Source organism: Macrosteles quadrilineatus, unplaced genomic scaffold (genome assembly GCF_028750875.1).
Source record: "Macrosteles quadrilineatus isolate MER2022 unplaced genomic scaffold, UCM_ALF_1.0 Scaffold_4__1_contigs__length_99947679, whole genome shotgun sequence".
In the NCBI taxonomy this organism is placed as follows: Eukaryota; Metazoa; Arthropoda; class Insecta; order Hemiptera; family Cicadellidae; genus Macrosteles; species Macrosteles quadrilineatus.
The window spans coordinates 15990381-16017828 of NW_026542597.1; the positions used below are offsets into that span (position 1 = coordinate 15990381).

At 32.9% G+C, this 27448-nt stretch overlaps 1 protein-coding gene across 2 annotated transcripts in view; it reads left to right on the plus strand.

Moving 5' to 3' along the window:
- Positions 1-27448, plus strand: part of LOC128993297 (TLD domain-containing protein 2-like) — a 456668-nt gene that overhangs the window by 178270 nt on the left and 250950 nt on the right. Inside the window, exon 1 of one of the 2 annotated variants that reach the window (XM_054417091.1) lies at positions 11600-12074. The exons of the other annotated variant lie outside the window; for it this stretch is intronic. Coding sequence (XP_054273066.1) covers positions 11713-12074 — 362 coding nt within the window. The 5' untranslated portion in view covers positions 11600-11712. Of the gene's footprint in view, positions 1-11599; positions 12075-27448 lie in introns of those variants that run through there. 2 annotated transcript variants of the gene reach the window in all.

The window sequence follows — 27448 nt, forward strand, 5'->3', positions numbered from 1 at the left end:
TCAATAGCCAAAGGATAAAGTCTCTGTCCAAAGATGGATCTAGTTTGTAATTTTGTTTTCATAACCTTTTTTCAAGTGTAAAAAAGGCAAATTTTGTAAGTTTTATCCTGTATGTTACTATCGTAGACTAAATTGATCAAACCGCTACATAGTAAAATAGTGATGGCCTTTCTGAAAAGACCCGAGTTATATTTATTTTCAGCAGAATATTAGTATTTCTTCGAATGTCTATGTTACTTTTGCGATGTACAAGTTCGTTTCACCCAACCGTTAACGGTGAGTTAAGTGCCAAGAGCGGAATGTTTTCACCGACACTTTGATAAGAAATGATAAGGTAATCCGGCACTAATTCAGACTGAAAGGCTTATAATGGCGGTGCTCTGCTTATCTTATCACCTCTGGTGCACTTACTGGGGATCATCAGCGACTACTTGTCTTCAACAAGATGATTACCAAGCGACATAGCGGTGCTGAAAATATGCCTCAATTATGGGAGATGATAATGCATCACACTTGGGGAATTTAAAACAAGGAGTGTCTAAATTAGTCCTTGGAGCCTAGACGTTCTAACTCATAAAACGATTAAAATCTACAAAGGAAATTTCTAATTTCACACTAGACATATAAATTGTAATCACCCTGGTGTTTGAACAAATATTTTAAGATGGTAAAATATTCGGCGGCTGGTTGAAATTAACAAAATTAACATTGCTTTTATGGCGGGAAAATCCAAGATGGCCGTTAGCTTCCATTAACTCCATTGGAAAACCACTTAAAACTGCAAAGAGAAAAAGAAAGAACTACTCACACATTTAGAATATTTAAAATTACTTGAGTAGCCAGATCCCAATTTTGTAATATCAACCAAACTACTAGTACAATCTTCCTAGAAAAATTGATAGCTGTAATTAGCACGAATGTTACCTTTAATAATATTATGAAGGTCTGTGGGACGTTTAATATGATTCCTGTTAGCAATGGGAACTTGGGCCTACGACCCTAAATTTGAAAGTAACGATAATGTGACTTATGCTAGTGTAACTAGTTCAAGGCTGTAATGTTCCAAAAGAACCTATTTATTTATGTTAGGAACTGTTTATATCTGTGTGCTTTGTATAAAATCCATTGCTGTAATCTATACTAAAACGAATTACAGTATTTAAAAAATACCACTAACAACGCCATAAGAAAGTAATATAGTTTTGTATTGTATCACTTTGTTACATAATACATTAACGTAATTGTTGACAGTTACAGTTATATTTTAACTTTGTGTTATTTTGCTCGTATGTTTAATTTAAAGTCTGAATAGAAGCTGATTCAATTGAATAAACCTGAAATAGTATTCTGAAACAAGTCTAATAATTTGTATTCAAAAGTCATCCTTGATTCATAAAGTGTGCTAGCATTAATTTTAAACTAACCTTATTAACATTTCATGAATAAAATCAAAAGAATATATTATCTAAATACTGTTTTATTACGCATTTTCACTGGTCGTGGAACATAATTTGTTATAATATTCATTTATATTGAACAAACACCTCGTTGTTGGTGAATTCAAATACAGTAATTTGTTTTGACACCAATTAACTTTTCATTCTCACTTATTATGTAAACAGTATAATTTTAATTATAATTGGGGTTGTTTTTCGATTCATATCACAAATTACAAGATAGATTTGGTTAGGCAGTTACTTCTACATTTCTACATTTGAAAGTTTTGACGAACCCCATGTTATTCTTATGGAGAATAGCATTGAAATTTAAAGACTTAGGTATGCTCATCTGATTCGTTTAGAGACGTGCTAGAGACTTGAAATTTGGTAGAATTGTAGTATGGGATCTTTAAATAACGGTGAATTATGCAAAAGACCGATTTTCAAATTTTCACCCCTCCCCAACAATCTAAAATGGCGGACATCTAAAAACACGTTTTTTCTAACGGTTATAGCTCGAAAACGTTAAAAGCTATAAAAGATTTAAAAGAATTTTCCTGGCCAGAAATTACATTTTCTACAAAACACTGTTAAGCGGTTTTCGGAAATCGCACACCTTCACATTAAAAAAAACCCTACATTAAATATTTTTGGTAAATTTCTATCAAATTTTTTACGATTTTCACTACTTTTTCCAATCTAAGTAAATTCTTTTTGCAATTATTATTAATACTTTGTATTGACTCTGGTTTACTTAAAATTTTAGTAATTAGTAATGTAATATTTCTTCGCAACTTTACTCCTTCACCCCCAAAACTTGGGTTTAATGTCAAAATCAGAAAAGTTTTTATGTGCCCCATGTTATTCTTATGGAGAATAAAATTGAAATTTAATGACTTTGTTATGGTCATCTGAATCGTTTGGAAACGTGCTAGAGACGTGAAATCTGGTAGTATTGTAGTACGGGATCCAAAGTTAATGATGAAATTTGCAAAAGGCGAGTAAAGATTTTTCTACACGCCTACGTTCTGTGGAAAGAGGACCGTTTAGAAGCATGGCACATCCGAGTAGGCTAGATCCGGTGATCTGCACAAGTTTGGCACAAAGGCTCGTCTTCACCATTGTCCTCGCTCGTTGCGCCCTCTTAGGCTTGCGGTAAGCGGCTTTTTGTATCTCGCTATGACGTACGTCTTTCGACACGGATAAAGTTTGCAATAATGAAATTGGAACTTGAAAAAGTGTGCGAATTTTTACAATAAATGTTCTATCAGACGTTTCCGTTGATTGGATAATGAGAAGTAGTTTGAATATTCCTTGGTTTTATTTGCAACTAGCAGAGTACCCGTCCTTCGTACGGGGTTGGAATATAAGTATAAAATGCTTATTGCAGTTATACTCAAGCTTTGCGTTTTCAATAAGGGAGGACACAGTTTGATAAAATTTGCTTTTTTAAATTTACAGTATTCTATAGTATTACACATCTACCATAGCCATAATGTTCTACCACTTCACCTAAAAAATAGAGAAAAATAAATTATCAACAATTCGCAAAATATCACAAATTATTCATGAAATGAAAAACATAAACATAATTGTAAACAATCCTACTTTGACAGTTCTCATTGCGAATCACAGTTTTTTGTTGCTGCTTAGTTCAAATTAGCTGTTTTCATAAATGCAAAAAAATATAGTGCTGCACCCTGTTGGTAAATCTTATAACTTTTTAATGCTTTTCCATATCATAGAACCAACTTTTTTAGTTGAAACAGCTGACTAAATTCTTTAATTCCCTTTAAATATGAATACTCATAAGGTTAACATGGGGAATTAGAGAGCCACTGGGTCGGAGCCCGAAAGGATTTTTGAGATAAGAATATGCCTATATGTTAATCGGGAATGTAAGCTATCATCATGCCAAATTTAAGCCCAATCCGTCCAGTGGTTTATGCGTGATTGACCTTCAAACACACAAACAAACAAATAAACAAACAAACACACAAACTTTCACATTTATAATATTAGTAAGATAAGATAAATAATTATTTTTAGTTCAGAGTCATCATTTTGGCTGCTTTTGAGTCGTGTTTGGTCTTCGCCTGTATACATTTACTATACTGTATTGTAATCACAGACTAGGGATCAAAAGTTTATTCCCTAGTCTGTGATTGTAACGTTCTTGAAACAAAAAAGTCATGTATAGTGTGTTTTTGTTTGCAAAAGGTTTTGAAAACATATTTAAAAAGTGAAAATTTAATGTTATTTGAGTGGCCGTTGGAGAATCCGCAACAATATGATTTTAAAAGAAATATCTTAATTAATTGATACAATTTTTTTATTGGATTCGATTAGAACACAGAAATAATCAAACGGACTCTTAACTTTGATGCAATTTTACAGCTTAAAGTGCAAAGTACCTTTTGGTGAACCAAAGTATTAAAATGACGCTATAAATAAAATAAACATAGCTTCAGTAATTTTATGGAAATGCTTAGAAAGATTTGCTAAATATTTCAAATTAACGCTAGGACAAGTATTTTTTATAAAGGATATGGATGAAATTTAAATGTTTTTGGATGCCCACCAAGAGCTTCTTACGGATGAAAATCATCTAAATACAACTATGGCACACAAATAAGAAATAGTGTATACATTATTTACAATTAACCAACAACCATTCCTTTATAATTTGGTAGCTGAGATAATTCCATAGCGACCTTCTTCACACGAGATAACCCATAATAAAAACTAAAACTGTTTCAACTACTCTACATTATAATTATCAAAACGTGTAGTAATTGTAGTAACCTTATGTAACGTAGTAGAAACAAAAACATCACAAGTATCAAGCATTAAGTGATCTGAATGTTTTCATCAATGGACAAGAATGTAGTCCAACCTTGAAACTTGTTTTTTATCAAACAACTCTGCTTAACCTTCAACTGAAAACTGTTTATTTTTTTAGCTGCAAAACAGTAAGTTATCGGCTCCGATACATTACTGGTGTTAATTATTTTATAGTTGGAAATAGTATTCGAGTTTTACAGTGAAATATTAACACCCAAGGTTAATTTTTCACAATAGTAGTTGTCTAGATTTATAGTTTTTCCAAAATATTTTAAATAAGAATATTTTTAAAATAAAATAAATTTAATGAAATATTCTTTCATTCTGTGTAAAATTGTATTTATAATTTTCCTATGATCAATTGGATGGACCTCACCGACAAGTTTTTCGTAAACTTTGTGAGCCCAAGCTCTATGAATAGTTAGTTCGTTTGAATTTTAAATTTTAATAAAAATAACATTACCCGTTTATATCAACCAAATTTTGCTAAGCGCATTGCCTTTGACTATGAGCACTGGTACGGGATTTATAATTTATTGTAAAATCTGTGGTTTGTTTTATTAATGTTTAATGCCTGGTGAAGCAGAAGGGTAAATGGTGATACCCATAAAAAGTATTTCTCTTTTATTTTAGGCTTAATTCACAAATGAGGCCTTTATGAAACGGGGTGAAATTAATCACAGTTTACTTATAAGGAAAGTTTAAAAACCCTATTCTAAAATAGATAAAGGTATTTTATTTAGATTCTAAACTTATGCTACTATAGTAACTCACAAAAAGCTGATATAAGAGATCCAAGTAGGATATAGGAATTCTTGGAAACATTTTCTCAAAATAAGACAACAAAACAGGTTTCTTGTACTTTCCTCAATCTTTTTTTCTTTGTCAAATACAATTTCTGTAGATAACTGTATTATATTTTGCTCTATAAGTAAAAACAAAGCGCAAAGAATTCAAAGACTAAACCATTTAAGTCCTTCAGTAAACATATTTGGTCCCGACACACGTTGTGTGAGAAACAACTCAATCATATTCTCCTTTTCTGTTTGAAAACTGAATTACGGTCTGGATATAAGTCTTTGTGGTCTAGTGTCTTCACAGAGTTGTGGTTCTGTCTGTTCAGGAATAAGCTGCCTGTTATTGGTAATTGATTGATGATATAGGTTTAATTTTTCATATAGGTTTTTTTTAATCGAATATAAATCATAAATCACTAAGATCAAATACTAAACTTGTGTTTTATTAACAAATTTAAAACATCGATATTTACATATTGAAGTAAGAACCGTTTGTAGTGTTAATTAAAATGGATTACGTATATTTGTATACGTCTTTATTTAGATTTTTAAAGCCTGTATATCTTTTTATTATTCACTATATGATTTAGAAATTGCTACAACTCAATTGTGTATGTTTATCATCCCTATGGATCAGCTAAAGAAATACCACACTGTAAAATTATGCCTGCCTTTAATATTATTACGAAACTGTATACTTATGCCTGCCTTTAGTAGTGGCATTACCATACTGTAAAATTAGAATGGCCTCTAGTAGAATTACAAAAAACTGTAAAATTATGCCTGCCTCCAGTGGCATTACTACACTGTAAAATTATGCCTGCCTCCAGTGGCATTACTACACTGTAAAATTATGCCTGCATCCAGTGACATTACTACACTGTAAAATTATGCCTGCCTCCAGTGACATTACTACACTGTAAAATTATGCCTGCATCCAGTGACATTACTACACTGTAAAATTATGCCTGCATCCAGTGACATTACTACACTGTAAAATTATGCCTGCATCCAGTGACATTACTACACTGTAAAATTATGCCTGCCTCCAGTGGCATTACTACACTGTAAAATTATGCCTGCATCCAGTGACATTACTACACTGTAAAATTATGCCTGCATCCAGTGACATTACTACACTGTAAAATTATGCCTGCCTTTAATATTATTACGAAACTGTATACTTATGCCTGCCTTTAGTAGTGGCATTACCATACTGTAAAATTAGAATGGCCTCTAGTAGAATTACAAAAAACTGTAAAATTATGCCTGCCTCCAGTGGCATTACTACACTGTAAAATTATGCCTGCCTCCAGTGGCATTACTACACTGTAAAATTATGCCTGCATCCAGTGACATTACTACACTGTAAAATTATGCCTGCCTCCAGTGACATTACTACACTGTAAAATTATGCCTGCATCCAGTGACATTACTACACTGTAAAATTATGCCTGCATCCAGTGACATTACTACACTGTAAAATTATGCCTGCCTCCAGTGGCATTACTACACTGTAAAATTATGCCTGCATCCAGTGACATTACTACACTGTAAAATTATGCCTGCATCCAGTGACATTACTACACTGTAAAATTATGCCTGCCTCCAGTGACATTACTACACTGTAAAATTATGCCTGCCTCCATTGACATTACTACACTGTAAAATTATGGACGCCTATATTTGCATTATTCGTTTGGTTATTGATTAAAGCACACACTATGTAATTTAACATAAGAATTAAGTCAACTGCGCTTCCAGGCGTACAAAAACACATTTAAACAGGTTTCTTAATTTTAAAGAAAATGTAAAATAATTATTTGCATTCACCTAATTCACTGTTGATAACGAATACAATTTATTTTATATTTTAACAATTAAACATTCAAACAAACTCCAACTTAATGTTTTTTTACAGTAAAACAACTTGCTAAACGGTTCGTGAGGACCTAACTTTTAGTTGATACTTTGTAATTAATTCAAGCCACTCCTAGTCTCCGCGGGAGTTGTATACATTAAAATGTTTAATGAGAACGACTCTGCTCGTCAACAGTTTCGTTACATTTTAAGTTTTTATATTTTTGTTATTATTTCATTACTCAATAAAACATTGTTTTGTTTCATTATAATTTAGTTACTATACTAGTTTTTAGTTGGGTTATACTGTATACAAAAATATTTTTTAAAAATCAACAAAAAATATGTAAATTAAAATCTTTTTTAATGGTTGTCAATTTGAAAGATTATCTTTAATCCGTTTCTATTCATTCTATTCTATTCAGTTTCTATACATAATACTGTGTTTATCGAAAAAATCAAGTGTTTTCCCCGTCTCCTATGGTTAGATTTTGAAACAATTAATTTTACAGTTTCAACTCAATTTAATAGATGTTCTTGGGTTTCGTAATAAATTCTTATGGACCGTTAGCCTTTCTGGTAGTTAAAATCCCCACGATACTATCATAGAACCACAAATTTTATATATTCAACGTTTGTTTTTATATGTTTGTGTGCATAAAATGTATAACTTCTTGATCAGCATTGTACGTGTTATTAAATTTACGGAAAGTAAATAAAAGAAACGTCTTATAACACTTAAATTATATATTTACGCTTATACTGTTACTCACAAGACGGTAAATATACAAAAAAGATGGTAAGTGGTGATCGATTTTGATTGGACACTCCAATCATCATCAGACCCAATAGGCGACTGTAAATACATGTCATTGTCATTGTTGTTTCAATAAAGGTCAAAATAAAATTGATTAACAAACTTGTTACATTTCAGACTCGTGACCAACTGAGAAAATTAAATTGAGGATTGAGTTAAAATCTATTGAAAGCTTCAGAGTTTCGAAAATGGGTCACAATTTTAATAACAAAGTCATAAACCTCTTGGTTGTATTGGCTGTTTGCTTGTTGGGTTGGCGGGGTGGGGGACGAAATGAGTGGTTTTATGGTAAATGGGGAGAGGTTGGGGGAAGCAAGAGGGAGGGATGGTTTTGTCATTTAATTAAATCAATCTCAGAATCTGGTTCCATTGAGAGGAAATTGGTGGAAACATTAGTTTGTTTGTATGTCAATTAATAGAAACCTGATAACTGTTAGTTAACAAATTAAATTCAAAAGTTGTTATTAGACTAGTATTTTTAAATGCATATTCATAAAACTTAGTTTCACATGTACCCAATATAATAGTAGCAAAATTAACCTTATTTTGTCAGTAATAAATGCAAATGTAATGTATTTTTGATATTTTACCTGCTGTCATTGGCGAGTCTTAAAGTCTTTATAGTGTTCACCTGTAAATCGGAAAATTGCCAGTTCAATCCCGATTCATTGAGAATTAAATGAATGTTTATTCACTCCTATGGTTGGCAATAAGTGTTCCTGTCTATTAAAGGTCCGATAATAATGAAGTGAAGGTTCGGGAACCTTTTCTATACGTAGTGCAGTCAAAATTCTTTCCACATCTAATGCTGAAGAACAAAGTCCTGGGACAGTCACAGAGCTCATAACCCATTGAAATATCACGAAAACGTCACATCAGGTTTTGGATCTTTGCCGTAAAAAAGTCAATGCCTCAGAAAAACATAAAATACAAATTCTGAAGAATCATGTTTTATCATTGTACTTATTTATTAATTTTTGTTATTATAACCATTTACAGTGATTTTGATTGCTAAGATGACATCCGAAGACAATTTAGGCTGTAAAATTAAACACGCAATTAAAATAAGTAAAGCACCTTCTTGAACATATGTGTTTATTGCATTCTCCTAACCTTCATTTGAGCTAATTTTCTTTAATGGGTTTCCGTTAGACTACCATGTTTTGACTACCATACGGCTAAAATAATGTGGAATCGCCACCACCAAACATTAACAGTAAACAAAGAACCCCAGGTTAATTTTGAACACGTTGAATATGAATAATGGAAACAGATGAGTAGTTGTGACTTTCTCTAGGATCTTTGTGAGCGTTTTGGAATATGACAAGGAAAATACAGTGAATAAAACTGCAGTAGTAAGAACATAAACAAGTTATATTAAAGTGTTCAAAAATCGAAATATACGTAGGATTATGTAATTTTTCCAGTTAACCTTTGAGAAATGGTAACTGCAATCGATCATAAAACGCGCATTGAGCCACACTTCAATTACGACCAATTTCTGTAAGAGTTTTCTGTTCAGTCAGCTGATTCATGGTTGATAAACACAGCTGACTTCCACCTGACAGCTGTGTCGCTTTATTACCCGCCAAGCTTACTTAACCTAGTTGCTCTACCCTGTTGTCTTATCAAACCAAACAACGTGTAAGCCGGCCAAGTTTGCGGGTAACTCAAGGTTTGTTGTAAACCGCTTGGATTTATGTTCATTTTGTTATTTGGTGTGTTTCCAGTTATTATAAGAACAGACATTTTCAATAAATGTCCAAATAACAATGTTGGGTCAGAAAGTTAACAAAGCTAAGCTTTCAAGTAGTGCATCAGATTAGTTGGCAATCATAATATCATTATGATGAACTACTATTGTTATCTAATTTTGCGATTATGCTCTTTTGTTGCGGTAAAACAATAGGTTTAATCATCACTGAACCTTCCTATCGGATGCTTACTATGTTATTGCCACTTCAATACCATTTCATCACAAAGTGTGGTCTATAATTATATTTTTTCCTTGCCTACGTATTAGGCATTTTCAGAGGAGATGAGAGAGTAGACGTTCAAACAGATTTGTGTACAATAGTGTAATAGATTGGTGCATATAATGGTCACCAAATATCAACAACAAACACATCATAATACATTTCACAGTTGTAATTGTTGGATTCTGTTTACCAAAGCTAATAATCTATTTCATTTTCTTGGACATGGTGTGTTGGACACATAGTTAATTATTATTGAATACATATTTACTTAACGTTTATTCTTTAGTCATACGTGTTGCATGCGTATCTTCTTATGCGAATGACTATGACTGCAAGATAAGTGAAAGGTGAGGTGAGGTTATCTGTACAGCGTATTTTTTACTAAGATCATCTAGTTCAAGCCAAGACTATTATTGGATTCTAATAATGAAGAATGGTTGAATCCTGTTTCGAACCACTCGAAAACCGTATTTTCTTGACAGGCGGTATTTTTACTGTCAGGCGAACACCTAATAGCTAGTCCGTTAACTTTTTTAGTCAGATTCCTTTAGTCAAAGAGATTCTCACTTAAGGTGTTTTAAACACTATTTTTTTGAATTCGCAGTTTGTGTATCATTAAGTTTTATCTATTTAACTACACATCAATGTGACGCCTCATCAAAATTCATTTATCCAAACTAAACTCAATTTCAAGCAATCGACTACATCCAACATGTTCGAAGAATATTCCACTACCTCAGGTTTGGATGCAATACACATGTAACGTATACCCGAGTATCCGCTTGGCTTCACTCGAAGCTGTCACTGACGTTGACACTCGCTCGATACGTGTTGAATACATTTTGGTTACCTCCGAAACCTATACAACTTTCCCACTCAGAAATTGCTTAGTAATATAAGTTTTATGTATACGCAACTTTGTTGATTTCCACTTAAATGAATTAAATTGTTATGACATATCTTGGTTTGACATGGTTCAATAAGTTTTGCTATTCGGTTGGTACGCCGTTGAGTTTTGCCACTTTTGTCTAAAATTACATAGCTTATCTGAATATCAGATTTAGATTAATTTCAAGTAGCTACATAGAATTTTATTGAATAAATACCATGGTTCTTTTTAAAGGTCTTACAGCGTCGTGGTTTTGAATCAGTTTGGTGTTTAAAAATACATTAACTATTAAATACGTTAAAATAATAATGCGAAAGGTGTGGTCATGTTCGTATGAGACCTGGGATTTAAATCATTAGTGAATGAAATTGTCAGAGAACTGATAAACGAAGATCCCCATTTTAAGATTAATGTCGGTTTTTTATGTGTTGGATTTTTCTATTCTCCTTTATAGTTGCCAACTAAATATCCATGAAATAAATAAATCAAAGTACTGCACATTATAAAAATTATACAGTCAAGTAGTAAGGCCCAACGGGGTGTACGTATGCAACATCTTAAACCGAATTGAAGATCTGTCCAGCCTGGTAACATACATATAGGCCTACCCTTTTCTGCTACGACCTATACCACACAAACTCCCAGCCCTGAGAATAAAATCGCTTAACTAGTTCGAGAAATTAATCATCACTAATTAAGTAAAATGCTTACGAGTGCTCAAAAACAATTGAAGAGCACGGCGATTTTGTTTTTGCTTATTACATTTATTTGGAACAATTTTTATTTTGTATTCCACGTTTCATTATTCTTTCTTTTATATTGACCTTCACATTTACCATTCCTTTGATAAAATACCTATTCACTATTATTTTTAAGTTGTTTTACATTTTTATTTAATGATGCTTAATTCTTCATTTAATTTTTGTTTTGTTTTGTTGGTAGGTAGTGTTCGTGTGCGGTTGCAGTGATAGTGCTTAGTGTGGTTACGATGAACACGTTCATCACGAGCAGAGAGATCCATTATCAGTGCGGCTAATCAGTGCCCGGACCACAGTAGTTGTAGTTCGGTAAGTGAGAAGCAAAAATCATGGATACGGAATTCTACATCCACCCTTCGGCGACCAACAACAACCCTCCAGTAAGGAAGAAATGGAGCACCTCCTCCATATCCGGATTGGAGAGCTTGGAGGAAGTGATGGAGACGATGGACCAATATACCAAAGACGACCTTCCTACGTTGCCTACGTCACGTCAGGCGCTGGAGGATAAGAGAGGACGACGTAAATCGTGGCATCCCACAATAGGGAAGTTTGAGAAGAAACGACGCAAGAGTGCAGCCTCCACCGACCCGACCTCACCTGCTGGAGATGATATCAAATACCATCGTCAGAAGCGTCCGTCTTGGTGGACCATCTTTGTGCCTGAACACTTCAACACCAAATCTAACAAGTAAGTTATAGTTGTAATTGGTTTCAATAATACCATTAACTGTAGAATGTTTTCAAACAAAATTATAAATTTTGGTAAAATTAACTCACTTGGGACATTTTATGTGTATGTCTCATGATGCTTGCCATTTGCCAACATGGACAGTTACTCAGGGAAGCTTTATTAGGAAGAACTATGTGTTAATAATATAATAACGACACAACTAATGTTTATATATGATCTTGTGTTATCTAAGAAAAAGTAACGGATTGACAAAAGAGTATAGTTGTCATAAACAATATCGACTGGTTACTTTTAAAGACCCAGAACAACAGAATCAAGAATTTCACGTTTCAACTATTAACTATATTCCAAGTTTTCTATAAGTTCCATTTCGGCAATACAACCAAGCACATTAATTTTTAGCATTGATTCGATAGGGTAACAATAGAATATGAAGTCCCTAACTAATTTTATAGCTCTTTTTTTATAAACGTAAGTTGTACACAATCGGCTCGAATATTTGTGTTTGCAGTAATTGTTGATGTGTCAGTTTCAGTCTTATAAGATCTAATCATTTTAATTTTTACAGAGACAATTTATCTATTGTTGATATCCACAGACATTAACGCATACACACAGGTCTTTCCAAATTCGTCTAACATAGTACTATAGATGATGGTTTCTTCAAGCTATAAAATGCTACGAATTTTGTGATAGAGATCTATAGATATAAAAAAAACAGGTTATAGATATTTTCCAAAGCTAAAATATTATACATACTTAAACATAGATATTGAATAGTAAACCACCGTTAAAGAAATTTTATTCTAGTTAACTATTTAAAATAAACTATCAATGTTTTACGACTGTGGTAAACAGTGTGCATATATTAAAAATGTCTAGTTTAATGAAATTAGAAGGAAATGCGTCAATCATTATAAATTCCTCGGTATGAGTCCTCTTTTAGTTATTTAACTCAGTTAGTCAGTAATGACTGTCATGGTAATATCTTTGAGATGGCAAACAAATAGCACTGGTGTCAAACTAACGAAGAATAATGCCTTAGGACTGCAAGTCTTCAAGTGGAACTGATGAGTGCATTTAGTTTGTAGTTTGTATTTTTGTTAAAGTAGTTTGAATGCTGTAGTTTTTCATAACGTCAGTTGTACTCAACGCTTAGCATTTCAATAACACACCATGTATATACCACTGTTATATCGGTTATTATGAAGTAGACATCCCATCTATATGGAAAAGCTGTCGCCAATTTTTAATTAAAAAGAACTTAGTTATGTCGGCTGATCACAGTATGTGCTAAAGTCTAAAATTCTATACCAATCTATAGTATCTCCAGAGTTTTCAAATTTTTTGAAATTTAGATTTTTAATTGGTGGGTTTCCCATTAAAACCTACAAAATAAGAAATGTTCTCAAAATTAGCTAGAACGATTTTGATTAAAGTGTTGTATGTTATAATCCTTTTTCCTACAGTTACCTAACAATGTACATGTTCTCTCACTGATTTGAGAAAGTAAAGTGGCCAATTCGCTCATCAGTGAGACAATGTTAACATTGTCTCACTCTAATTACTTTGTCTCACTCCAGATTTACAACGTGAAGGCACGAAATAGTGAGCGCGTAACTTGCAGGCAACGTCGTATGCGCGCGAAATACGTTGGCAGCACTGGCTGTAAATCAGCTGGTCAGCTGTTGTACTGTTGTATTTGTCACTTCACATTAAATGTTATATTAAAAGTTCACTTCTGTGTAAAACTAGGTTATGTTTCTTCACCAATTTATTTGTTTTATGGTAACTGTAGGAAAAGTATAATGTGCAACTCGAGTGCAAAGTACAATTGCCTCACTCGAGAAACCATTCCTCACTCGCCTACGGCTCGTGAGTAAGGATTTCTCTCGAGTGAGTCAATTGCTCACTTTTCTCACTAGTTGCACAAATAACTATTGTCGCTGAACCAGATAGTATCACTCACATTACTGTAAAAATTATGGTTCATAAGTTACTATACATTTTGTGATTAGCCCCATAAAACCCTATTAATTAACGTATAAATTGGATAAAAAAACAAGATGACTAATTTTGATTCAAGTTTTGTGTGTGTGGTTGTTATAATCCTTTAAAATCTAAACGAAATAGTAAAACTCCTATTTCTGTAAAAATTACTGTTTAAAAGTTGTTGTGATTTTTCCAGTATATTATCACATTTACTATCACCCCATATGCTATAAGGGTTGTTGACGAGCAGCGGAAGAAAGTATGTGTCAGATTGTTGATACCATTTTTGTTCATTTAATCATCCAATTTTTTAAATTATTACAAAATAAACATATCACAGAAGTGAGATTTATAATATATCTTTAAAGGGTGCGTTATTATAAAACGATAGTTTGTTACTTGGTTGAAATAGCATTTAGTAGATTTTCTGCTCTATTTATTTCCTTTTCAATCGTAGAAAACTTACAAAATACTATGTGTAACTTTTACGACACGCCTAACAAAAGTAAAACTTCCACATTAATAAAATTGATAAAATAAAAAAATAAACTCAATACTGTTGAAAAAATATATAAAAACCAAAAACATTACAAACTCAATACTTAAAATCATAATGAAACATCAAGAACAACTTTCAAAACATTTAGCAAATTCTATCCACGTTTATGTACTAAGTCAAAATACAAATCGATAGAAGTATTTTTTTTTACATATTGACATAGAACTCATTTTTACCAACCGACTTTTGTTTGAACTTTGTGACTCTTTACGTTATGTAAAATTTTCATAAAACAAAAATTCAATAATTTAGAAGCGCGGCGAAATTATGTAACAGGAAATTGCAAGAATTTGCAAGTCAGATGATTCTAACTCCAAGAGCGTTCAGACCAGGATAACGTCTTTTGTTTCTAATTAGTGTTTGTGACTTTACAAACTTGAACCTGCTCACATTCTATTGCTCTACTGTACAGGAAGTAGTAGTGGCTGTGTCACTAAGCATTATAGAACGAACGTTTTACTTTGTTTCGTACTTTTTGTTTAAGATCTTTGGAGTTTGCTTACGTATTGACAACGATTGGAGGGTGGCATTAATTGTAAATGAAACAGTTACCTAAGTTTGAAACGGATTTTGTTGTGAAACATATTAACACTCACATTGTTTTGATCCGTGTGATGAACAACTATTTTCATGACGCTGTGGAAATAACCTTCTAATCGTTCCAAAATTATACCACATAATTTGAGGCTATACAAAGTCAACATCAATGTTTATATTTCTATCATTTACAAACATAACTTTAAGAATCATATAATTAGTAGTGTTTTCATAATGTATTGATAAAATTTTGAGGTTAGCAAACCGAAAAATTTACCACAATATGTTTTTTTGTTCCCTATTTAAAGTTACCTGAAAACAATGATTTTGCCGATTGCCGACGATTTAGAGAGCTACAAACTGCTGCTTTCCGGACAGTGTGGTGAAAAGTATAGTTCATCGCACGGGCAAAACGTGTTCTTTCAACCCTTCATTATTTTCTGAACTCTACAACTCTTCCTGTGGTCAAAAAGAGTCACTTTGCGCCCTAGTGATGAAATATACTATTAATGAAACTCTTTTCATTAATAGGGTATGTGCTATTAGGAGAGAACTAATATTTTTTGAGGAAGTTTCTCATCAAGACCATTCATTTGAGGTTTTGAGGCGACTTAAGGTTTTCTTTTAAATGTTTGTGTTCTTTCATAGCTTTGAAATATAATTGAATTGAGTTAAATATAATTGAATTGTATGTTTTTAATGTTAAATTACATTACTTTTTGAAGGCATTGATAATTTTTATGGCACCTTCATTGCCACTCAATCAAGTCTTTTCGCCTGCAACATAAAATATTTTAAAACTACATTCTCGAGAATTAAGATAGGACAAAAATAGATCTATCTAATCAATAATTGAAAAGAGTTGCCAATGCAATCTACAGGGTGAAGTTTTCGCTACAGTGCCACATCAAAGAGTGCATATTTCTATTGCGGTCCCTACGAAGTCCTTTGATATTGTTTGTAAACAAAGTCATTAAATTTGCAACTACATGATCAAAGCGAACTCTATCCGACGTGCAACTCCGAAGAACTCTGGATAACCAATCCCCGCCCCTTCCACCATCTCTCTCTCTCTCTCTCTCTCTTTATCCTTAGTTATTACAAGTTTATTCCTTTTCATCTTTTATCCGATAAGATTCTGTTTACTGTAATTTTTCCCTTCGTTGAGTATCGTGAAATTATATTAAACCGGAAACGCTTTATAAGTGTTTCTACAAAAGATTTCTTAAGTCGATTTGCATGATTTTCAAAGACAATTTAAGAATGTAATTTTTGAGAAGAAATTATGTTTTACCAAGTTTTCTAAGTAGGTGTGTTAACTGACTGACGACTAAAAGATAACTTTGCGTTTCCGTTGTACAATTGATTTTATTTCTGGATTAATTGATGCAATTTGTAAGTAAAAATTACGTCAAGTTTTAAAAGTGATATACAATAAATCTACTTTAAGAGTAAATAAAAGTAATAAATAATACACCCGCCGTAATAAATAATAACCAATCAAAATATAATAACCTAATCAATAACCATACAATAACACTATATTGATATACTAAAATATTTGTTTTTAAGCTCTTTGTAAAGGTCTATAGATAAATTGAAAAATTGTGTGTTTTAAGGGTCAAAAATGAGAAAAACCAATTTTCGCCCCATAAAACCTCCCGTAAAACCCCGTTCCCATGCTCTGACCATGCTGGTTCGCGAACTCGTTCAAGTTTATCCAGCCTTACACCTTTAAACTAAATTTTATCAAAATCGGACGAAAATTACTCGAGTTATCGCGTTCACGAACACATATATAATTCGTTGTTTTTGCTCTCTGGGGGCATCAAAATGAAAAATTAAATCGGTCCCGGGCCTAGGTCTCACCGTGCCACTTGCGGTAATAGCTACTTCCCTATAGGCGAATTCGCTAAAACAGTAAATCAAAACAGAGCGTATGATATTTTTTTTCGGTTAACATAGTTATAAAAAAACATGACTTGCTATTTTAGTTGGCTTTATCCGTTCACATGTTGAAACTAAAACAACTAAAGAGAACTATTGTAACCTTAAAATGTATTCAATTCGTCCTAAGAGTTATTAAAACTCAACGAATAAATTTACCAAAGATTTGAAAATGCAGATTAATTAAATATTAATAAAACGCTATTCAAAATCCGAATGAAATCCTACTAACCAAAATTCCACTGGAGCACTGGAGTTTTAATTTAAGTAAAATAGATATGCATTGAATATGCAATCCAATATCTACCTGAGATCCAATAAATAACATCGTATGACTGTATGATTGCATTTCACAAACCGACGATATTCCACCACAAACTGGCGAAGTTTATTCAGATGATCGATTGTTATGTTGGCATTATTTAACAGATGACGTCATCGTATCAGCTGACCAGCGCTGTGTTGTTGACACAGCACAGAAATAACCTCAAACCGCACATCTTGCGTATAAGAGGCGTCTTGGCTGTTACAGTGTTTGTTTTGGTGCGGAATCAAGCACGAATATACTGTTTTTGTTTTTAAAGATGCGTTACGGAGCTAAAGTAGTTCTTTTTAATCTAGAGCAAAAGATGTAGAGATGAAGACATAAGCTGTACAGAAAATTGTACCGATCGATTTTGTGCTCTAAACGTGTTAAATTGTATTTTGACGTCTGTAATGTTGAAACTTAATTTTTATTGACAGTTAGATGAATAGTAGAACCTTGATAACAAGACTCTCTAGGAGATTATTAAATGAGACTTGTTATCAAGGTTGACTCCTTATTGAGGTTTGCAATAACATGTGATTTGGGGTAAAATAAATTCAAGGGGATTTTAAAATGACACTTATTATCGAGGGTCTTCTTATCGAGGTTCCACTGTATTTGAATTATTTACTGAATTCGTGGAGTAATATATGTTATTCTTTAAGCGGTAACAGCTGTTTGTGTACAACAAGTGTATTACAAAGAGGAAATAATTTCGAAATCCAATACAAGGTGCACTGTTATTCTTTTGTGATTTAGTTAGCTTATAGGCCAAATCGTGCATTTGACTAAAACACTGTTTGATACATGGGTTAGAGGTATTTTTTTTTTAATTCTTGCTCATTTACAAATTTGAGCTATTGTCAAAAAAGTCACTTTAGGTCATAGTGGTGAAAAATGCCATTTATTTTCAAAAAGGCGATACGGGAGTTAAGTACTTCCGTTTGGCCATTGAGCAAAATACAGTATCAGCTGGAGTCGAAGATGTACATTCTCTGGCTTTGAAACTCCCCAGCTGATTTCGCCAAAGAAAATAGTCCCAGTTACAAAACTATATTGTTCAGTTATTTGTTATATTTTTTCGTGTTACTGTATATTGAATTTTTCACTATTCACAAAGATCCCTTTATCGACTAGAAAAAATTAAAGTTTGTAAACAGTCTAGTAATTTTATTTGCAATTTTTTTAATTAATTTGATGTAATGAAAAATACATTTATGTAACGGTAACAACTGCCCGTGTTTATCATGAAAAACTAAATAGAACCCTACATGGCCAAATTAACAAGTAAAAATATTCAAAATGTTAGTGTTGTGAATTATTTATCATTAAAATGTTTTACTGAATGACGAAACATTTACCACGTTTTTTTCGTGGAACGAAAATGTCTGTTTTTTATCCTCGATTTACTCTTGTCAAACTAATTCCCGTTTCTAAAAAATTACTTTCGGCTACAGTGATAAACTTTCTACTAAAATACTATTCTATAGTATTAAAATACAATTTTACACGGTGGCTTCCTGAGTTACACTTAAACGGTGTTTTCAATATATTTTAACAAATTGTAAACTACATTTCTAATAGCTATTCCATGGTAAATTTGTTGGATTTAACATACTATCCAATTCTCTACTGTTTCCATATTCACATCGACTTTTTATACAAACAGAAAGCAAATAGGACCACTTACCAACATTTTCGGATGTATCCGAATTAACTATCACCCTGCGGATGTTGGCTAACAATAACGGCTACTTGTGGTCGTCGAAGAGTGAAGAAGTTGGGTGATGAGTTCGGATAACAACTTGATGACCAAGATGGCAACTCGATGAGCAAGTTGTCAAGAAGTTGGTAGAAGTGACGGTGTGCCCCAGGGGAGACTTGTAGTTCCATCTTTATTAGCTCAACGTCCTCACTTGATGTCCACACTTTTGTACACTTAAACCTGAATTTATGATTAAAATAGAATAAAATTTGGCAAAAATGTTGTACACTGAGTTAAAATTTGTATTGGACATTTTCTGTTGTATGACCGCCGCTAGATTTGTAAAAATATACAATCGAATTTTTAGGTTGTTTTTTCGTTTTAAGTGTTCTAACCTAACCGTAAATATGGTTTGTAAATAATAACTATTTAAATTAAAAACATTTTATAAGCTTATATAGAAAATGGCCCTTATGATTTATTTATATGTAATCGTGTTTTTTTTTCTACGCCTAATGGATGTTAAAGATTTTTTTTAGGACAGCCTATACAAACTAACATCTACTACTACTACACTATTAAATAACCTATGCATTTGAACCTATGGATCAGATTGGAAAAACCTGCAAGTTCGTTTACGGGTTTTCCTTTTTTTAGTTAGTTTGGAAAATTTAGTAAAACTCTAGAACCTAAGAGGGCTAAGATACTAACTGCATGGCAAACTATGGTGATTTTATTACTTTCATATTATTGTATCTCTTGCTTTGTTCTGGCATCAATATAGATGGTAAAGAGATAAAAGCTTGGACAGTTACTTAAAATAAATTTAGCAAATTCCAATGGCGTAAAACAATATTAATAGTATAGTATTTTTTTTTTATTCCGGTATAACTTTAAAAACTGCATTCAACTTTGTATGATAACTGTTTTTTCCCCTACAATTTTCAAAATAAAGACTGTATACAAACTATGAGCGGTTGAACAAACTAAAATAATTTTAGTTTGTTTCAAACCGTATTCTTTTTTTTCTTGTAATTTTTCAAAAATTAGAATATAACCGTGTGAAAACACTGAAAGGAGTATTTTCTAATACGGGAGGAAATCAAAGAATAAGAAAGACGAAAATAACAAACAAGAACAACGGTTTTCTTGTTGCATCGACGGAACTGTTTTTATTGGAACAAAGGGTTACTAACAATATACACAATATGCATTTCTTACGCATTGATAGATCATTGTCTCTTATACCACATGTACTTACATTGTGTACTACACAGTACACCTTATAATTTATAGCATAATTCAGTAAGTCCATAATAATGTATTCAAAACATCTTCATGAGTGCACAATATGAACACATTTACTTTATCTTCTTCCTAGAGCTAAGTGTTCATAATTAAAACCTTATTGTCTAATGTATTTATTTACTTCATTATCTTATTTACTTTAAGCTTTTGACATTGAATTGCGAAATTATGAATAATTTGCCAAATTAGTTTTCATATTTTTCTTAACAACTTAAAGCTTTGGCAAATATATTATACTAGCAGAGTACCCGTCCTTCGTACGGGGTTGGAATATACGTATAAAATGCTTATTGCAGTTATACTCAAGCTTTGCGTTTGCAATAAGGGAGGACACAGTTTGATAAATTTGTTTTTTTTATTTACAGTATTCTATAGTATTACACATCTACCATAGCCATAATGCTCTACCACTTCACCTGAACAATAGAGAAAAATAAAAATTATCAACAATTCGCAAAATATTACAAATTATTCATGAAATGAAAAACATAAACATAACTGTAAACAATCCTACTTTGACAGTTCTCAGTGCGTATCACAGTTTTTTGTTGCTGCTTAGTTCAAATTAGCTGTTTACATAAATACAAAAAAAATATAGTGCTGCACCCTGTTGGTAAATCTTATAACTTTTTAATGCTTTTCCATATCATAGAACCAACTTTTTTAGTTGAAACAGCTGACTAAATTTTTTAATTCCCTTTAAATATGAATACTCATAAGGTTCACATGAGGAATTACAGAGCCACTGGGGCGGAGCCCGAAGGGATTTTTGAGATAAAAATATGCCTATATGTTAATCGGGAATGTAAGCTATCATCATGCCAAATTTCAGCCCAATCCGTCCAGCGGTTTATGCATGATTGAACTTCAAACACACAAACAAACAAACAAGCACACAAACTTTTACATTTATAAAATTAGTAAGATTATTAATAGATATCTATGTATTACAAATGTTTAATCAACATTCCCATTGGGTTTTTCCAATAACTGACATACCCTTTTTTGCGGTAAAAGAGTTTCGTAATACTTTATTGGATTTATTTTCTTAATTAAATGTTTAAAAAGCTTTGAGATTTCAATTGATTAAAAAGGATTCCATAACTTAAAATGACTACAAGTAATTTTGAATGTTGTCGTGAGTACTTAACAGAATATAGAATTTGTTTAGTTGATCAAATTGATCAACCGAACGTTGATCACGAACCTCAGCAACGTTGTGATTGTGGTTTAATCGCTAGCGTCAATCCTCTCCGATAGCGACGTTGACACGGATTGATCAAATTGACACTGTGTCACCGCTGTGTCAGCGGTAGAATACACCTTTCTAATGTTAATATATGTAGGAAAATGCTCGACACTAGAGTCTAACTATAAAGATTAAATATACACGCAACTTGTCTATTTGTAAATACAGGGTTAGTAAAAAGTGTGGAGACCCCCTGTTATTTTTTTTAACGGCCCATACTAGAAAAACTTAACTCGGCAAACCATTATGGCATGTTATGAAGTACTTTTTGGGCATATTCGCAACTTGGTGTTTATCCCCAAAATGGGGAATTTTGGGGGAAACTAAAAATTTCAAACACAAAGACCCATCGAGTGACCCCTTATTTTGAAGGTCCTGGTAAAATAAAACCAACAACGTAGACTAGAGGTCTCTATCTCAGTTCAGTACAAAATGGCAGCCAATTGAAATTCTCATAAGTTCCCAAACCCAAAATGGGGGATTTTGGGGAAAACTCAAAAAATTTAAATGATAAGCCCCATCGAGTGACCCCTCATTTTGGAGGTCATAAAAAAAGACAACTAACAACGCAAACTATAGGTCTCTATCTTAACACAGTAAAATATGGCGGCCAATTGAATATAAAATTGCAAGTTATTTCCGATTTCTAAAGATTTTAATCAGCTTCCATTTTTTACTGGATTGAGATAGAAACTTTTAGTTTGCGTTGTTAGTTTTATTTTACCAGGACCTTCAAAATGAGAGGTCACTCGATGGGGCTTATCTTTAAAACTTTTGAGTTTCCCCCAAAATCCTCCATTTTGGGTTTGGTAAGCAAGTGGCTATTAGGCTTAAAAAGTACTTCATAACATGCCAAAAAGGTGTGTAGAGTTTAGTTTTTTTTTAGTGTGAGCCACTACAAAATTTACAGAGGGTCTCCAGACTTGGAAAGCTGTAAGTTAAATTTAACTTCTGAGAATTTCAATTGGCTGCCATTTTTTACTGGATTGAGATAAAGACCTCTAATTTGCATTGTTGGTTTTCTTTTACCAGGACCTTCAAAATAAGGGGTCACTCGATGGGTCTTTTTTTGAAATTTTTGAGTTTCCCCCAAAATCCCCCATTTTGGGGATGTACACTAAGTGTCGGTTATGCCCAAAAAGTGATTCATAACATGTCATAAAGTTATGCCGAGTTTAATTTTTCTAGTATGGGCCGTTAAAAAAATAACAGGGGGTCTCGACACTTTTTACTAACCCTGTATATTGTCCTACAATAAAGGATAGTTGACGAGGTGTGAGAAGAAAATATATCTGGCACAATTAAAGGCATAGAAGGTTATCGAAATGTAAATTTCCTACTGCCCACAAGTTAAGCCAACATGATAATCAATCTTATAAGTTTATCCATGTTATGGATCAGCTATAGACAATATTAATGTCTGTTTCTACTATACCGGTCGCGTACCTTTTGTCATAGTCATTCCACGATAAAGTATTCCAGTTATTGTATAGCCTATAGGTATAACCTATTGGTAGTTTCGGAGCAACGCAGATTCATTTTCAAATGACAGAAGATTGTAAAAAAATAGTAATCTAATAATAGCCACTGGATTTCCTAAAAGTGGGCCTGGGTTCAAACAAAAGGTACATGATGATAACCTAAAATCATTGTATCAAGCCTGGAGTCAGTAATGAATAAGTATGTATCTGTACAGGGCGTTCGCTGTTGTATTTTAACAATACAAATCTTAGAAACTGTTACTTATTTTTATAATCATATCCAAATAGAAAAGCTCAAACTGTAAAATCTAACCTAACATAACCTAAATAAAAGTGCACCAACTAGTCGACGTGAGCGCACTCAATCATGCATTAAGGCACAGAAAACATAACCCAGAATGCCAACCGCATGGTAAAAAGCAGTTTTGAGAGAGCTTTGCCTTTCAATCGTAGGCAGCGCCACCAGCGTTGCTATGCTGTAGCGTTGCCATGCACTCAGCATAGCAACGCTGGTGGCGCTGCCTACGATTGACAGGCAAAGCTCTCTCAAAACTGCTTTTTACCATGCGGTTGGCATTCTGGGTTATAGTAATATGTTTTCTGTGATTAAGGCCAACACAAAACACTCACCAAAACACGTGATTGGACAATAGGATGCTTGCAATTGCAATTAGATGCAGCAATATTCCAAATTAATAGGTTATTGCGTCTTAAAGAAGTTTGAACAAACAAATATTTTTCGCATCATTATCTTAAGAGTCTTCATCAGTGGTAGCCATATCGGATTTTAGTCCCATAAGAGCAATGTCAACTTTGTAACAAAATTTCTAAAAATCCTATTTTATTTTATTTTATTTTATTTTATTTCCAACGGCAGCAGCCAATTTCTATTGTTATAATTTTCTATTTTTTCTATTGTTATAAAATAATGATTGAGGTGTTCAAATTAAGGATTAGTGGTCCTCTAGGGAGTAAAGGTTTTAGTTTTGCCATTTTCCCTCCACTTAATAAGTTAGTGATTATTAATTATCCTTCAATTAAATTATTTATTGAGAAAATACAAAAAAATTGAAATATCATTAGTTTATTCCCTAGTACAATTTTAAATTTTCAAGACTATTTTAATAAATAAAACCGGCATACTACTTCAAATGATGGTATGTTCTGTCAAATTTAACATTGGTCTTATGGGGCTAAAATCCAATATGGCTACCACTGATGAAGACTCTTAAATAAGTTTAATGTTCACTAATATTTCATGGTTAATGTGTATGATGTTTTGAAGGATTTTCTTCAATATAACAATATTATACAGGGTTATTACAAATGATGTTCCTGATTTTGATTATAAATATTACTGGGTTAATTTGTTTCAAGACTATTTCAGTTGGTACCATTGGAAAGAAAAACTCATAAAGTTTCATTTACATTGGTTTGGGTGCATATCAGCTGTTTGTCAATTGTTGTAAGTGTTGTGTAATGGTTGAATTTGAAGGCAGGAAAGCTTTTTGCCAGTTGTAATATTACATTAACCAATCTGTTATTAGTGTGCAACGACCCTTTGGAACCAGGTTTAACGATGATCCTCCTAGTACCCACTATATTGGCAAGTGACCCTTGAAATTTAAGAGAAATGGCTGCATTTGAATGTTACTTGTAGTAGGGCTGAACTTAACAATGTGCTGCTTGACATATGGACCGAGCTCGGTGGTCCGAATAATGACACACCCCTGAACTGGCCTACAAGATCTCCGGACATCACCCCCTGTATTTTTTTCTTGTGGAGATACATCAAAGATAAGGCGTACACACCACCATTATCAGATAGCATACTTGAGATCCAGCAACGAATTACCAATGCTATCGAAACAATAGATCAAGACACACTTTTCAAAGTCTAGCAAGAGCTGGACTACATTATTGACATCCGTCGTACCACAAGGGGTTCCCGTATCGAGCATTTACAGTTCTGTGTATCTGTATAGAAACTTTTTGAGTTTTTCAAAAGTTGTAACCATTTTATTTCTTTGTATAGCAAATAAAACTATATTTTATGTATGTTTGAAATCATGAACATCATTTGTAATAACCCTGTACATCAGCGATATCCACGATATATTTTGTCTCATCTTCACAACTATTGATCATCCACAGTCAAATCTGCACCATAATTACGAGGTTCTATCAGAAGGTTACTCAAGTGGCCATCACGATTCTTTTCACACTGTTAATTTCGTGAGCCCGGTAATATTAGTTGCATCATTGTATTGCTCAACAATATACGAGTGGCGAACTCCCCCAGATACGCTTTCACCGCCAATCTAGGTTTTTCTAGTGTTTAACTCTACAGTGTAGAAAAACAAGGTTTCTAAATTTCCCTTTTTTTGTGATGGCAAAGCATGATGAAATAGTAAATAGTTAAAAATGTCTATCCATAAATCGTAGTCATACTTTAATAATTTTAATTGAAATGGCGACCATACGAACGTAGGTATTAAGCCAAGTATGAATGGTGATGAGTGTAGGATGAGTGGCGCGATCTTGTTGTCTAGTTACTTACTAAAGCCTGTTGTTCCTTAGACAGGACTGTTGATTAATAGCACATAGCCAATGGCAACTAAGGGACCTACTATAGTGAAATTTGAACCACATTTTTGCCTTAATTTATTTAGATGTTGTACTCACTAGTGCGGACGTTAATCCACACCAGGGAGTATCGCATTCACTTAAATATCTACAATTCGTGACCTCCAAGTAGCTGGATAACAGGATGTCACCACGGTCCCAGTCAACTAAACTAGTCAGTTACAGTGTAAAGAAAGAACAACACTCAAGTTGTATTACAAGGTTAAAGTCGTCATATTATGCTGACGATTCTTTTAACTACACCGAAAATGTATATTCCCTTATAATTACCTATAAAAAACTGTTTTGCACTGATTGTAAAACATAATAACATACTCCAGTAGGCTACACTCTTCTACTCTCCCATAAATGATTTATTTACAATTATTTAACCATCCTTCGCACTGCAGTTTTCAACCTGAAACTCCAAAAAGTTCACATAACATAGCTAATTAACTACATGCTTGATAACCGTATATAACACTCCAATTAGTTACACGTTACACCCATCAGTAATAGCTGTGAAATGGGTGTCATGTTAAGTGATAGACTGCTTTACAGAACCAACAGGCTCTTGGAATTTCTCGCAATATGCATATTAACAGATGGGCTTCAATTGAGCGTGTTAAAGAAGCAAACAGAATGATTAAAATTGAGTAATTGGTCTTCCTCCTCCGGCTTTACTTGTATTGCTAAAAATACCACCACTTCCGCATATTTATATCAGCTGATGTCCATTTAGAATACGCATTTGTGCACCTTTCGACATAAGTACGTAAATAAATAAAATTACTGGTTTACTCATATTGTTGTTGAGGACATTTCAAAACCATTGTCGACAATTTGTTGTAGGACATTTTCAGAAGGATGCAGAACATTTATGACGGATAGTAGATTATGTTTAATTGTTACAACCTTAACTGTGGATAGCACAATATCTGTAGTAAATTATACATAATTGAGCGTGTGATATAAAAATATGCCTATTACCGTCGCAGGAAACCTGCAGGCTTTCCTTAAACATTTCAGAATATTCCCCATTCAAATAGAATGAAACTTTAATGAGTACCTCGGTTCATTGCTATGGGAGAGGGAAAAGTTTTTATCCAATGTTAATAGTACAGTGTACAATAAATAAATTTTCCAAATTTGATCAAAATATATTCATAAACAAGCAAACTACGACGTTAGTTTGTTTTTACTCCATAAAAATAGCATGGGTTTATTTTACAGGGTTTGGATTTTTTCAGTAGCCTAAAAAGTAAAATAAATTTAAAATTCTTTATTTTTCAGACTAAGTTAGGGCCACATAGACATTTCTTACACTTAAAACCTGACTAAAGGTACTTCAGTGAGATGTACATCGTCTTGGTTTAGTGTTTTAACCACTCAGGTACCTATGCGATATGATAATAACAGCAATATATTCCCTTGTTTGTAATAATACACAAAACTATTAATACAATACAACATAATTTACTATAGAAACAACAATGGTTGTGATTACACTCACTGTGGTCTGTGGTTTAAACCGCACCGCAATCAAACCATCAGCAATGTTACTGAATGATAATGGTTATAATCATGCGGCAGAATTGACCATTAAATTGTAAGATAATAAAAAAACAAGCTTACAAAGTTCAAAATAATTTAACGATAGA